Here is an 11241-nt window from a genome sequence, read left to right on the forward strand (position 1 = left end):
CGGAGTCCTTTAGCTGGCGGTAGGCGATCCTATACCCCCATAAAAGATCACAAACCGGACCGTCGCAAGGAAGCGCTGGTCGCCGTCATCGCCTGCAACTTACAGCATGCTATTTCTCCATGCTTTTGTGGCCAATGCTTCAATCTTCCTCGGACCGACTGGCCCGCTTATGGACGGATCATTCAGCGCTTCCACCACTGCTTCGCCTACAGTGTCCACTTGGAACGGCTTATCCACCATCGCTCCGAAGAAACTCAGTCTGTTACCCAAAAGCGCATTGACTTGGGATCCAACAAAGCCACCAAGTGCTATCGGCAGGGTGAATTTCCTGCTCGAATCATACATGAACGGAGGGCGCACGAAGACACTTCGCAATTCTGGCAGTTGCGATGCTATCGTTGTTTCCGCTTCTCGTTTTGTTGTGAGATATCTACTCGGAAGGATCGGCGCGCCGGAGGATGCGGAAATGTAGACGAATGTCGAAGCATGCTCATTCAGAGACTCTTGCGCCAATGCGATAGCTGATCAATCCCAATCAAACACGTTAGCCTTCGCGTCTCACTCTCCAGCCAATACATACCGGAGTCCCGATTCATAAGCTCATACGTAAACTGCCCGTCCCCTTCCTGCGCCTTAAGCGCCTCACCCTCCTGCCTCTGTAAAGGGTTCTGGCTCCCCCGCTTCGACGAACTAAACGCCCTCTGCAAACCAGATATAATCGGTTCCCGCCCTTGGACAACGCCCTTGTAATCGGCTTCCAAAAGTATACCCATGCTGTGAACCACCGCCGACGCATCCTTTAGAAAGGGCTTATACGACTCCGGCTTCAGCATATCTGCCTTGGCCCATTCGACTGATTTTGCCCACCCAGGGCGCTGCGACGAACTTGTGACGACGTCCCATCGTGGTTCTCCGGATCGGCTATAGCAAGACATTTATTAGCTCGTGATACTCACAATTCGAAGTATAAAGTAGATATAACTACCTGAGCGACGTTACGGTCCATCCCCTCGCGACAGCGAATTTACAAATCCTTGATCCTGAACGTGGCAGAGCTCATCAGTACCAGTACCGCAAGAATAGCACGCAGGAAAGTTACCTAGGAATCCGTTTCCGCCAGCGACAACAAGCTTTTTCGAGGCCATATCTTGTGGCACAAACAGATTGAGAGCGCAATCGCACAGTAACCAGGTCCAATTCAAAGACAAGCAAGGGTAGATGTTGGATGAGGAAATGTGACGGCAGAACCCACTGCGGAAGAAGCTCTGCCGGAGCTGCAGATCTCGATCGGACCATTTGATCATTTGATGGCGTCCTTATCGCTATCGCTGTCGCTATCGGCCGTCACGTGTTGCTTTCGATCCAGGAAAAGAGGACCTAAACATTGCATTGGGACTGATTTACTGCAGTAACTAGGAAGTATTGGATTAACAATTTATATGCTTCCGAAGAGACAAGAGTTCGTGCTCCCGAGAAAGGGGTACTGGTGATCCGATATAAGAAGATACAGAGCTGGGGCTCATGGTTGCCCCCAGTTGGGTGATTTGGAATCGGAGCTTTATATATGTAGGAGCCTGAGGCCTCCTGTTATCGGTGTCTTGACAACAGCCTGTGACGTCGACATTTGCAGCGTGCTCAATGGCGACTCTAACAATGACCTCGAAGCAAGAATTCCTGACAAATCGGACGGCTTCTTCAGACGTTCGTATAAGCTAAAAAAGGCCATGTAATTGTGAAGGTTGGATACGATTACTTGCCTTGTTCAAGAACCCTAGAAAATTCTCTACTCTACGGAGACCTGAAGCCCACGACTACTGTACCTAGGTAGTAGGGGTACGACTTGCAGGTGGGCTTGAGCTTATTCACTGGTAGTCTCCTAAGTAGTTTCTTCGGGGGACATCTCCGCCGGAGAGGATGTTTAGCCTTACTTCAAAAGCTTTGGAACAATTTCTTGCTCTGGATACTCTCCCCCTTCCAATCATCAGACAGCGGACGTCCCATCAGAAAAGCATCCAGCAACAACCATAGGAAGGGGATAACGGCAATTAAAGTATTGCTAATGACTCATCACCCTTGGAACTAACTCTACACCATAGTTATTATAAAACTTTACACACCACCAGCTGCGAGGTCATACACAAGACCAGCTGCTTCAGCCCCAGCACTCTCGTCCTGCCCCTATGCCGTACTCTACCTATCGACCTTCTTTCCTATCCCCGTTCATGAAAGTAACACCAATGTCGTCAAAAACAGCCGATAAGATTTCTTGGTACCGCTTGCCTCCAGAGATCCGGCTTTTGATCCTGGAAGCCTTACTGCAGGACGGTTGTAGCTTGGCTGGCCTCGCCACAGTATCGCGAGAGTGGCAGACGATTATCGAGCGGCACAACTTTGCCCGAATCAAACTTACACCATCACGCTTCGCCGACTCTGGCTTGATTATCAATCGTAATCGGGCTCTCGTGCGCTACATAGGCTTTGCTTGGAACTCCGAGAATATGATTGCGCCCAGTGTGCGCTCGGAGTGCAAGAGATGATGTGTATGAGCGAAGAGGACAATGCCCTAATTAGCATAGCACTCCAGGATTTGTTTTCAACGCTCAGCGCATGGGAACCAAATGGCGAGTTGCTGCTCGATATCAGCATCCACTCTCCCAGCGACTCAGAGCACTGGTTTAAGTATCTGACCTTTGAGCCTGATATCTCCCCCGACGAGTGCGACCGGAGTCTATGTGAAGAGCAGACGATGCTGGTCAAACTTGGCGACCACCAGCACGGTTGGATTGCTGGTAGTCGAGAGTCCGATCCTCCTCCTGATGGTATCCACAGATTTTTCGATGAGATCATAGGCGCAGGACCGTTCGATGATGACGATCAATAGAACCAATGGTGGCAGCAACTGCCATTAGTCCCGGCAGTAACAGGTGTGCTTCTGCGTCAACAGAACCGCCGACGATGGAAGCCGACCGCGCTGGCACGGATGTTTGCCCGCCTCCCAGTACTCCAGGAGATTTACTACGAACTTTGGAGGGAAGTGTGTGATGTTATACAAGATTGGACGGATCAATGTGAGTGCTACCACGTCAATCCGTCGTTCTCCGCCATGTATGTGGTCGCTGCTATATCGCTTACCGTTGACAACCTACCAATCCTCGTCTTTGATGTTGCTTTCCGATCGCTTTTTAAATAGCTCGCTTCTAGCCAACTGCAGAGACTCGTACTTTTCGAGAATTTCAATCAACAGTACCCGCTTAGTTTATGGTTGAGTTTTAGGGAATGCAACCCTATTCAGATCCCGACCTCTGATGTCAGCCGGGCGGTCGCCTGAGCCAGTATCGAGCTTGAGCACCTCTCAGTGTCGTTCATTGTGGTCGCCAGCTATTTTCCAATGTTCGTGGACCTTCCTGGAAGTGGCCCAGCTTGACTTCGCTTGCGCTGACCTAACGACTGCTCGGGCCCAATGAGAGCCCCATCGAGATCGATAACATGCTTCTGGCAGCGGCAGCAGCGGCCATGAAAATGCCCAGCCTTGAAACAATGGAGATATGGAACGGACAAGAGTGATTGGCGATGCTCTTCAGATATCAGCTTACTGGGGGGGGGGACAGCCTGCCGTGATGACCTTGAGAGGAACATGGGAATTCCCCCTGAGACCTACTGTGGTCCAGGCTTGGGAAGCTGTGACACTGAATCACCGTGTCCACGGGTCTATTATTGTCAAGGAGTTGCTGGATGCTGGTGCTGTTGTCAAGTCTCACGGCGATGCAATCCACCATTTGAAGCTTCTGGACCCGGTAATCTGGCCTGTTTCGTCGTGGCAGATCCGGGTGGAGCACAAAGTTCGTGAGGGAGTACTGGTAACTCCTACCGTAGGGTCCAGAGGAACAAACAACTGGTAGACGATTTCATTAATGATAAGAGGTGGTTGACAATAACTAGCTTAGTTCAACTTTTTAGTGCCAAAGATAGAGGTTTCTCTGATAGTCGCCCCTGCCGCAATACCCCTCTTTAACATTATTCCACTAAATGTTAGATTGGGGCGTAGATGCACTGTACGTGTCGACTATTAGGATAGACCTCAATGATCGACAGCTTTTTTATTGCCGTTTGGAACTGGCGATGAGTTATTCGGCAGATTCTGGTTCTTCGGCGGGAGTAGCCTCAGTCAGCATGAGTGTTCACAAAGCCAAAGAGCATTCTGAATGAAGGGAAATCTAGAGATAATATTCAAACGAGGGCAAAAATGACCTCGAGGGACAGAAATGGAGGGCTGAGGATTGGACGTCGGCCGTGGTCCGTATCCTTATCACAAGTCCTTATCGCCGAGTCATCACGTGGCGCGCTCTGATCGAGGAAAACAGCGACCACGACCACGACGACCTTCATCACTTGAACGTCTAAATCATCCAAGGCTTTTCATTCACGACGCCCTGCCGCAACTCTAACCAATCGCCGTGTGTGAAGCTTCGATTCTACAGCCGACAGCATGCCGTCTGCAACGGGTAACAAACGTGTCAGGGTGAGTGCCCAGCAGAACCAACACAAGGGAGTGAAGACTAACAGCTGTCAGGGCGTCTCAATATTTAGGCCCTTCGGTGCGTTCTCAATCGCCTTCGAATAACCATCCGGCTGAAGTAAACTAACCTTTTCCCAGTCTTCGGCAGCGAAGCGCGACCCTTCGACCCCGAAAACCGACCTCCCAATGTATCCCCGGACCACACGCACTCATGGCGCGTTTACGTGAAGGGCGTCAACAATGAAGACATCTCATACTGGGTGAAAAAAGTGCAATTCAAGCTCCACGAGACATACCCGCAGAACATCCGCACAGTCGAGCACCCGCCATTCGAAGTGGCAGAGACGGGATGGGGTGAATTCGAAATCCAGATCAAGGTCTACTTCGTTCCCGAGTCGATGGAGAAACCGCAGACGCTGTGGCATAGTCTGAAATTACACCCGTATGGCCCGGACGCGGAGGGGAAGAAGGAGAGGAGGGAAGTGGTTATCAGTCAGAATTACGAGGAGGTCGTGTTTAATGAGCCTGTTGAGCAGTTCTACGAGTACCTTACTGGTAGCTCGGGGTCGCCGCAGCCGCAGAAAGGGAAGGGGGGGAAGAATGCGAAGCAGGCGATGCAGCAGAAGGGTGGGAGGACGGCTGAGATTCCGTTTAACGAGACGCCCGATAATCCTTATAGTAGGGCGTCTGAGGGTAAGGAGCTTGATCGGCTGGCTGAGGCGAATAAGACTGTGGAGCAGATGATTAAGGAGGAGAAGGCGCGGCTCATTGAGCGGGAAAAGCGGTTGGCTGAATTGCGGGAAAGCGAAGGGATGCCTGCGCAGCCTACGAAGAAGAGATAAACGGCCATTTTCTTGACAAGACGATTGTGAGTCTTGAAGATGTCTTCTCGCGTCTCTTATCATATTCGTCAAGATGAGCTCTTAACAGCTTCGCCGGCTCCGGAAGGAAGTTCACACGCTCCCAATCGCCGGACGACGAAAACGCGGGATTGCTTCCGTTGGGGAAGTTTGTGTACTACTCCTACCTTTCGAGAGACCACATAAACGCGCCGTCGAAATCTGGCTTGGAACTCCCCAGGCCGTCTCCAACGGACCGACGCGGCCCTCTTTCGCAAGAAGCGCGAACAGCCCCATGCCTGCAGCTCCAATATTGGATTGTTGCTGTCTGGTGGCTTTGAAATCGGTATTAATACCTTATTAGCGCAGCACTCCTTAAATAAATTGCTACAAAGCTAAGCTATTATATAGCAAATTGACGATGTGAATTGCGCATAATTAGTGCTCACGTCTCGCTAAGGTACAAATCGAAATATTTATCTCTATCGCATCAAGCATCATGCAAAACGCGTCACCAACAACTACTCTAATCCGCATAATTCGCCGCAGCCTTCGTATCATCTCTCGTCTGCTTCAAGAACGGAATCAAATCCGTCCCGCCAGTCCCACTAACTCCCGCCGAAACCTTCTCATTGGAGTCCACATCCTTCATCTGCGTCTGTGTCGACGACGCCAGATTAAGACTTACAGGCGCAGACTCAGGAGGAGGCAGTTTCGCCGCCATGATGATGTACCGCGTAACGATCTGGATGTGCTTGTCGCGGAATGAGCCGAGGGACATCACGGCGGCGTTGTAGGCGTCGCGCACGGGGGTGCCGAGTTTGCAGGATAGGGCGTATTGGCGGACGTTGGCGTTGCGGGTGAGCATTTCGAGGAAGCGTCTGTGGGGCCCGGGCATGTAGTTTCGCATTTCCTGGGACCAGTTATTAGATTTGAGGATTCTACAGTTTGAAGTTTAAGGTTGAAGAGACATTGACGTACCTGGATGTATGGCGTCTTTCCCATTTTGGCCTTGGGAAGCTCAGCCTTGGTAGGGTTTCCCATGTGAGAATGCTCAACTCCTAGGAAAATGTCGAAGGTTTGGATGAGTGAGCTTTGGGCGTTGCTCCCACCGCTATATTGCAACCACTCGCCCTTTCCATTGCCCTGGTCATAGAAAAGACCACTCGGTAGACCCGCCGACGCCATATTCTTGCTTCCAGCGAGGTAAGGACGAAGCTGGTGGAAGAATACGGCGGGCTGGTTCTTCTCGTACATGCGCTCTAAAATCCGAGCCAGCTCGTGGAATCCTTCGCTGATTTGGTGCAGGTATGCAGTTATCCGTTGGTCGTCGCCGACGACTACGGCTTGGATGGTGTCGAGCATTAGTTCGATGACTTGGGCGCCTCTTGCTTCCATGGCGACGGAGATCATGAAGAACCATTCTTCATCTTTTGTGCCGGTGTAGGACAATGTTACGTTGAGGTTGTCGGCGCAGGTGAGGTCTGCGTTGGGGGATGTGGTTGAGAAGTTCCAGAGATTGAGGGCGGCATAAGTTGCAACAGGAGGTAGTTCTAGGTATCTTGACACCTCTAGATACGGCACTGAGATGGCAGGGGGTAGAATCTAGCGTATTATTTCGGTTAGTGGCAAGAAAGTATATTGTTGACTGTGTGATACTCACATCCTTGGGGATTTCACCTCCCCAGACGTAGGCGTGTGTAAGATATGAGAGTACCACATAAGCTCTCCTCCATTCCGGCTTTGTCTGTAGGTGCGAAGTAGAAAGAACCGGAAGACTGTCAACAGCCTTTCTGATGGTACCATTGCGTATGCTCTCGGTCAAGTTTTGTGCAACGGTCTCCCATGGGGCGTAGTAGGGGTTCGGTAAACACTGCAGAGGGGGAGAACCTGGGAGAAAGCCATTCCGAGGAGAGACTTCATATTCATCAAGTGAAAAATCCGGAGCGAGAAGCATGTTGCCGTCTTTGAGAATGCGAGTAGACAGAGAAAATGAGACTAAAGTATTGGATATCCAAGTATGTAGCACTGCTGAAGGATATGCATCTGTGGTAGGGTTTAAATAAGAGTAGATCCAACGTAATGGAATCTGTTAATGACATGATGAAAGCGGGCCCGGATGCCTTTGAGGATCTTATCAAAGTCTTTTCCGCAGTGCTCAGTGCTCCCGAGTCATTGAACAGTGACAGTGACAGCCTGGTAGGTGGAAGCAAGACTCGGAGCAGGAACAAGTTGGAGTACGCCGCTGTGTCACCACTTAGCCCGAGTTTCAAATGCGTGACTGTCATGCTGCCAGTGATAGGTTTGATTGATGGTATATCAGCATATCAGCAACCTTAGCCAATTCAAACGTCCAGTGGCATCCACGGGGGCTGTTAGTGATGGCACGGAAAGGATCCGGGTCAGGGCAAGGCTTTACCAGGCGGGGGCGGCCCAGATCCGGGCTGCTATCAATCAATCGGATCCCGCCGATCTTGCGTATACGACTCAAGCAGAACGTTGATTCCTCTCTTATCGACCAGTTAGTTCATGGTACCTTACCCCGCTATAAAAGGTCACGGGCGACAATGTCCGTGGTTCTAATGTTGGTCTTCTTTGTTCTTTCTGTGTCCCCAAATTTCCTCATATCACCCTCAGTAGACTCTCCCCTCCTTAACCATGTCCAACCACGTCAACGGTGTCAACGGTGTTAATGGTGTCCGCGCCGTGAAGCCTGTGTTCCCAGAGAATGCAGCTTCGAAGGAGTATGCTGCTTCCTTGGATGCAGCTGACCCTCTAGCTGCATTCCGCGAAAAATTCATTATCCCATCAAAGGCCAACATCGCATCCAAGAAGCTCGCAAAGCCCAGTATGTGCCACTGCAGAACCCGATGTGATTGCACCCTCTGACAAGACATGTTCCAGACCTCTCAGCAGACCCATGTATCTATTTTTGCGGTAACTCACTGGGTATCCAGCCCAAGATTACTTCAAAATACCTAGAAGCAACCATGGACACATGGTCAGGTATTGGAGTTGGCGGTCATTTCACGAAGATCGAGGATTCTCCGCTGGAGCCATGGTGGTTGTTGACGGACCAAGCTGGTACCTCAATGAGCAAGCTCGTTGGAGCGTTACCAGAAGAGGTTACGGCCATGGGAACACTCACAGCAAACCTGCATATGTTGTTGGCAAGCTTCTATAAGCCCACTGCCACAAGGCACAAAATCCTGCTAGACTGGAAGGCATTCCCAAGTGACCACGTAGGTTCCACCAAGCACTTTCCACAAAGTGCTTCTACCACACATCCGTTGGCAATTAGACTAACTTTGACGGTAGTATGCTATTGAGTCCCATATCGCCTGGCACGACCTCAACCCCAAAAAGTCCATGGTCCTCGTCGGCCCAGATGAGGGCGAGTACCAAATCTCCACGCAAAAGATCATCTCCTACATCGATCAGCACGCCAAGGACTCAGCGCTAATCCTCCTCCCCGGTATCCAGTACTACACTGGACAATTCTTCGACATCAAAACGATCACCGAGTACGCACACTCGAAAGGTCTCATGGTTGGCTGGGACTTGGCCCACGCCTTCGCAAACGTCGAGCTGAAGCTCCACGACTGGGACGTAGACTTTGCGGTCTGGTGCACGTACAAATACGGAAATGCTGGGCCGGGGTCAATGGGCGGTCTGTTCGTCCACGAGAAGCACGGAAAGGTCGACTACAGCCAGGGCGAGGACGCTCCGCAGTTCCGACACCGGTTGACGGGGTGGTACGGCGGGGACCGGTCCGTGCGGTTCAAGATGGACAACAGTGAGTGATTCCAAAGTCCCCGTCTTCATCTCCCGACGGAAATAGATACTTACTTCGAGAACCAGAATTCAAGCCAATCCCCGGCGCAGGCGGCTTTCAACTCTCCACCCCCTCAGCCGTAGACCTCGCCTGCCTCTGCGCCTCCCTCTCCATCTTCGACGAGACCTCGATCACCGCATTGCGCCAGAAATCCATCAAGTTAACCGCCTACCTTGAGTACCTCCTCCTCAAGGACACAGACGATGAGACGCGCCCGTTCCAAATCATCACCCCGTCTAACCCCGACGAGCGAGGCGCGCAGCTGAGTCTCCTTCTCAAGCCTGGCTTGCTGCATGGTGTTGCCAATAAGTTACAGGAGGCCTCGGTTGTTTGCGATAAGCGGGAGCCCGGCGTTGTTCGGGTTGCGCCTGTGCCGCTGTACAACTCTTATTCGGAGGTTTGGCAGTTTGTGGAACTTTTGAGGGAGGCGTTGAGGGAGTAGGCCTGGGCCTGGGTTTATATTAGTTGTGTTCCTCGAGGCATTTTTGGCGTTGTATCTGTGCATAGTCTTCTCAATAGAGTTCGCTATAACTGTTCTGTTCGAGCCCGGTGATGACGGAGTAGTGAATAGCCCAGAGAGCCGAAGCTCATGCTCTCATTGGCACCAGAGTAGTCAGTACATTTAATGTTTCAGCTTATTGCTCAAGATCCCTGGATTGAGAAGGATAGAGAGATAGCTAGTAAGTCCAGATCCCAGCTTGTGAAGCGATACTCGGACAAAGATACCCTGAGACGTCTCTAGACATATAACCTTGAGTAATACGGAGCTTAGTAAATGAATCACACATTGGACTTCTAGTTATATACACCACCCAGCAAGCTCGCCTTAGAACAGAAGTACACCGCCAATTGGCTCCAGAGTCTAATGATACAAGAGTATCAATGACACACTGGACCAAATTTAGCCCTTACCGAACCAGGTCTTGTGGCCCTGTTGAACAAAAGTTAGCATCCTGTCGCACCAGAAAGCACCGGCTCATGCGCTATGGAGGAGGGGTTTGAAGATGGGGTCGAAGGGGTACTAACGAAGACCATGCGGCCCATGGCGTAGGTGGTAGCTAGAACGATGTTAACTATAAGCTCCCGGTGTCTCTCTTAAGTATAGACTCACCAATGCCGAGACCATAGACGGAGATGAGGTAGGGGTACATGATCCAGCCACTGCGGGAGGTCTGTCGAAGTAGAATCCAGGTTAGATAGCTGTGACGAATATCGGTGGGAGGGCTCGGTTGTGCGGACTGACCTGCCACCACTGACGCTTGCCGTCGTGCGACTGGAAGAGACGCTGGTAGTAGGGAACACGGTTCTCGCGGAACACGAATCTGGAGACGAGAGATCTCAAGTTAGCCAGTGTCGAGTCTCAATGGGATCGTATGTTGAAGCCAGAGCCCGCCAATTGAGCAAGGTACGTTGAGACGCCGGATACGGGCTCAATTGACAGGCTTGCGGTGAGAGCTCCGTATATAACAATCGAGGGAGACCTACCCGGCCATGCGAGGAGCTGTGCGGAGCATTTTGGCGGTGTTGGGGTGCGATGAGGGGATTCGCGAGAGGAAAGGAGCGACAATGACGGGCGAGTCGAACGATCAGTTGATGTCGAGAAGTGTGGGCCCGCGCAGCTTGACCTGCACGTGACTTCCCTGGAGATTCCGCCTTTCAGCTGCAGGCTCTTACTTGTGGGAATCGATGGATGTGTGTCTCATTGGGTGGCCGGTAGCAGGTTACAGGTCAGGTGGCACCGTTCTAGGGGTGAGACGCCGCGCTAGCCGATCACCTGACTAATATTACGGCTTCCGACGCTAATTGTACTAAGTATTAATTACCCGGCACCTGAGGATTACGCGTGCTTAACTTTAATAATTTAAGGCATTCAGCTGCTTTTAAACCACTTTCTAAGCAGTTATTTTCTATTTTTCATTATTTATCTGATGTATCTTTGCTCGACGTTCCATAAGCTCTAATTCCTTCTCCTCATTTTGAAGCTGTTTTGCCTGGTTTTGAAGCTGCTTTTCATGTATTTCTTCCTCTTTATCCTTTAATCGAAGCTCTAG

At 51.1% G+C, this 11241-nt stretch overlaps 7 protein-coding genes across 7 annotated transcripts; 4 read left to right on the forward strand and 3 right to left on the reverse strand.

The window, feature by feature from the left end:
* Positions 1 to 14: 14 nt before the first annotated feature.
* Positions 15 to 1571, reverse strand: horA (ubiquinone biosynthesis protein COQ11). Its single transcript, XM_073754880.1, has 4 exons — positions 1100 to 1571; positions 986 to 1040; positions 581 to 921; positions 15 to 521 (listed from the first exon to the last, which is right to left on the reverse strand). The coding sequence occupies exons 1-4, from the start codon at positions 1302 to 1304 to the stop codon at positions 100 to 102; spliced, it is 1023 nt and encodes a 340-aa protein (XP_073619698.1). The 5' UTR covers positions 1305 to 1571; the 3' UTR covers positions 15 to 99.
* Positions 1572 to 2078: 507 nt separating this feature from the next.
* On the forward strand, positions 2079 to 2991 carry BDV17DRAFT_253956 (uncharacterized protein). The gene is made up of 2 exons (XM_073756714.1): positions 2079 to 2629; positions 2689 to 2991. The coding sequence occupies exon 1, from the start codon at positions 2181 to 2183 to the stop codon at positions 2535 to 2537; it is 357 nt and encodes a 118-aa protein (XP_073619699.1). The 5' UTR covers positions 2079 to 2180; the 3' UTR covers positions 2538 to 2629; positions 2689 to 2991.
* BDV17DRAFT_253957 (uncharacterized protein) lies at positions 2978 to 4243 on the forward strand. Its single transcript, XM_073756715.1, has one exon. The coding sequence runs from the start codon at positions 3546 to 3548 to the stop codon at positions 3897 to 3899; it is 354 nt and encodes a 117-aa protein (XP_073619700.1). The 5' UTR covers positions 2978 to 3545; the 3' UTR covers positions 3900 to 4243.
* A 43-nt stretch (positions 4244 to 4286) lies between these two features.
* Positions 4287 to 5414, forward strand: yaf9 (YEATS domain-containing protein YAF9). The gene is made up of 3 exons (XM_073754882.1): positions 4287 to 4519; positions 4571 to 4595; positions 4655 to 5414. Exons 1-3 carry the CDS (start codon positions 4487 to 4489, stop codon positions 5356 to 5358), a joined length of 762 nt encoding a protein of 253 aa, XP_073619701.1. The 5' UTR covers positions 4287 to 4486; the 3' UTR covers positions 5359 to 5414.
* Positions 5415 to 5651: 237 nt separating this feature from the next.
* On the reverse strand, positions 5652 to 7524 carry BDV17DRAFT_177104 (indoleamine 2,3-dioxygenase). The gene is made up of 3 exons (XM_073754881.1): positions 7019 to 7524; positions 6337 to 6960; positions 5652 to 6268 (listed from the first exon to the last, which is right to left on the reverse strand). The coding sequence occupies exons 1-3, from the start codon at positions 7310 to 7312 to the stop codon at positions 5882 to 5884; spliced, it is 1305 nt and encodes a 434-aa protein (XP_073619702.1). The 5' UTR covers positions 7313 to 7524; the 3' UTR covers positions 5652 to 5881.
* A 272-nt stretch (positions 7525 to 7796) lies between these two features.
* BDV17DRAFT_177208 (kynureninase) lies at positions 7797 to 10091 on the forward strand. The gene is made up of 4 exons (XM_073754883.1): positions 7797 to 8203; positions 8260 to 8597; positions 8674 to 9151; positions 9217 to 10091. Exons 1-4 carry the CDS (start codon positions 8014 to 8016, stop codon positions 9630 to 9632), a joined length of 1422 nt encoding a protein of 473 aa, XP_073619703.1. The 5' UTR covers positions 7797 to 8013; the 3' UTR covers positions 9633 to 10091.
* On the reverse strand, positions 10092 to 10704 carry BDV17DRAFT_287794 (cytochrome c oxidase subunit 7; the record flags this gene model as incomplete). Its single annotated transcript, XM_073761244.1, has 5 exons — positions 10092 to 10121; positions 10217 to 10248; positions 10302 to 10362; positions 10434 to 10512; positions 10676 to 10704. 5 exons carry the CDS (start codon positions 10702 to 10704, stop codon positions 10092 to 10094), a joined length of 231 nt encoding a protein of 76 aa, XP_073619704.1.
* Positions 10705 to 11241: the final 537 nt, after the last annotated feature.

This window comes from Aspergillus undulatus (assembly GCF_047715775.1).
Source record: "Aspergillus undulatus strain CBS 261.88 unplaced genomic scaffold BDV17scaffold_5, whole genome shotgun sequence".
Taxonomy (NCBI): Eukaryota; Fungi; Ascomycota; class Eurotiomycetes; order Eurotiales; family Aspergillaceae; genus Aspergillus; species Aspergillus undulatus.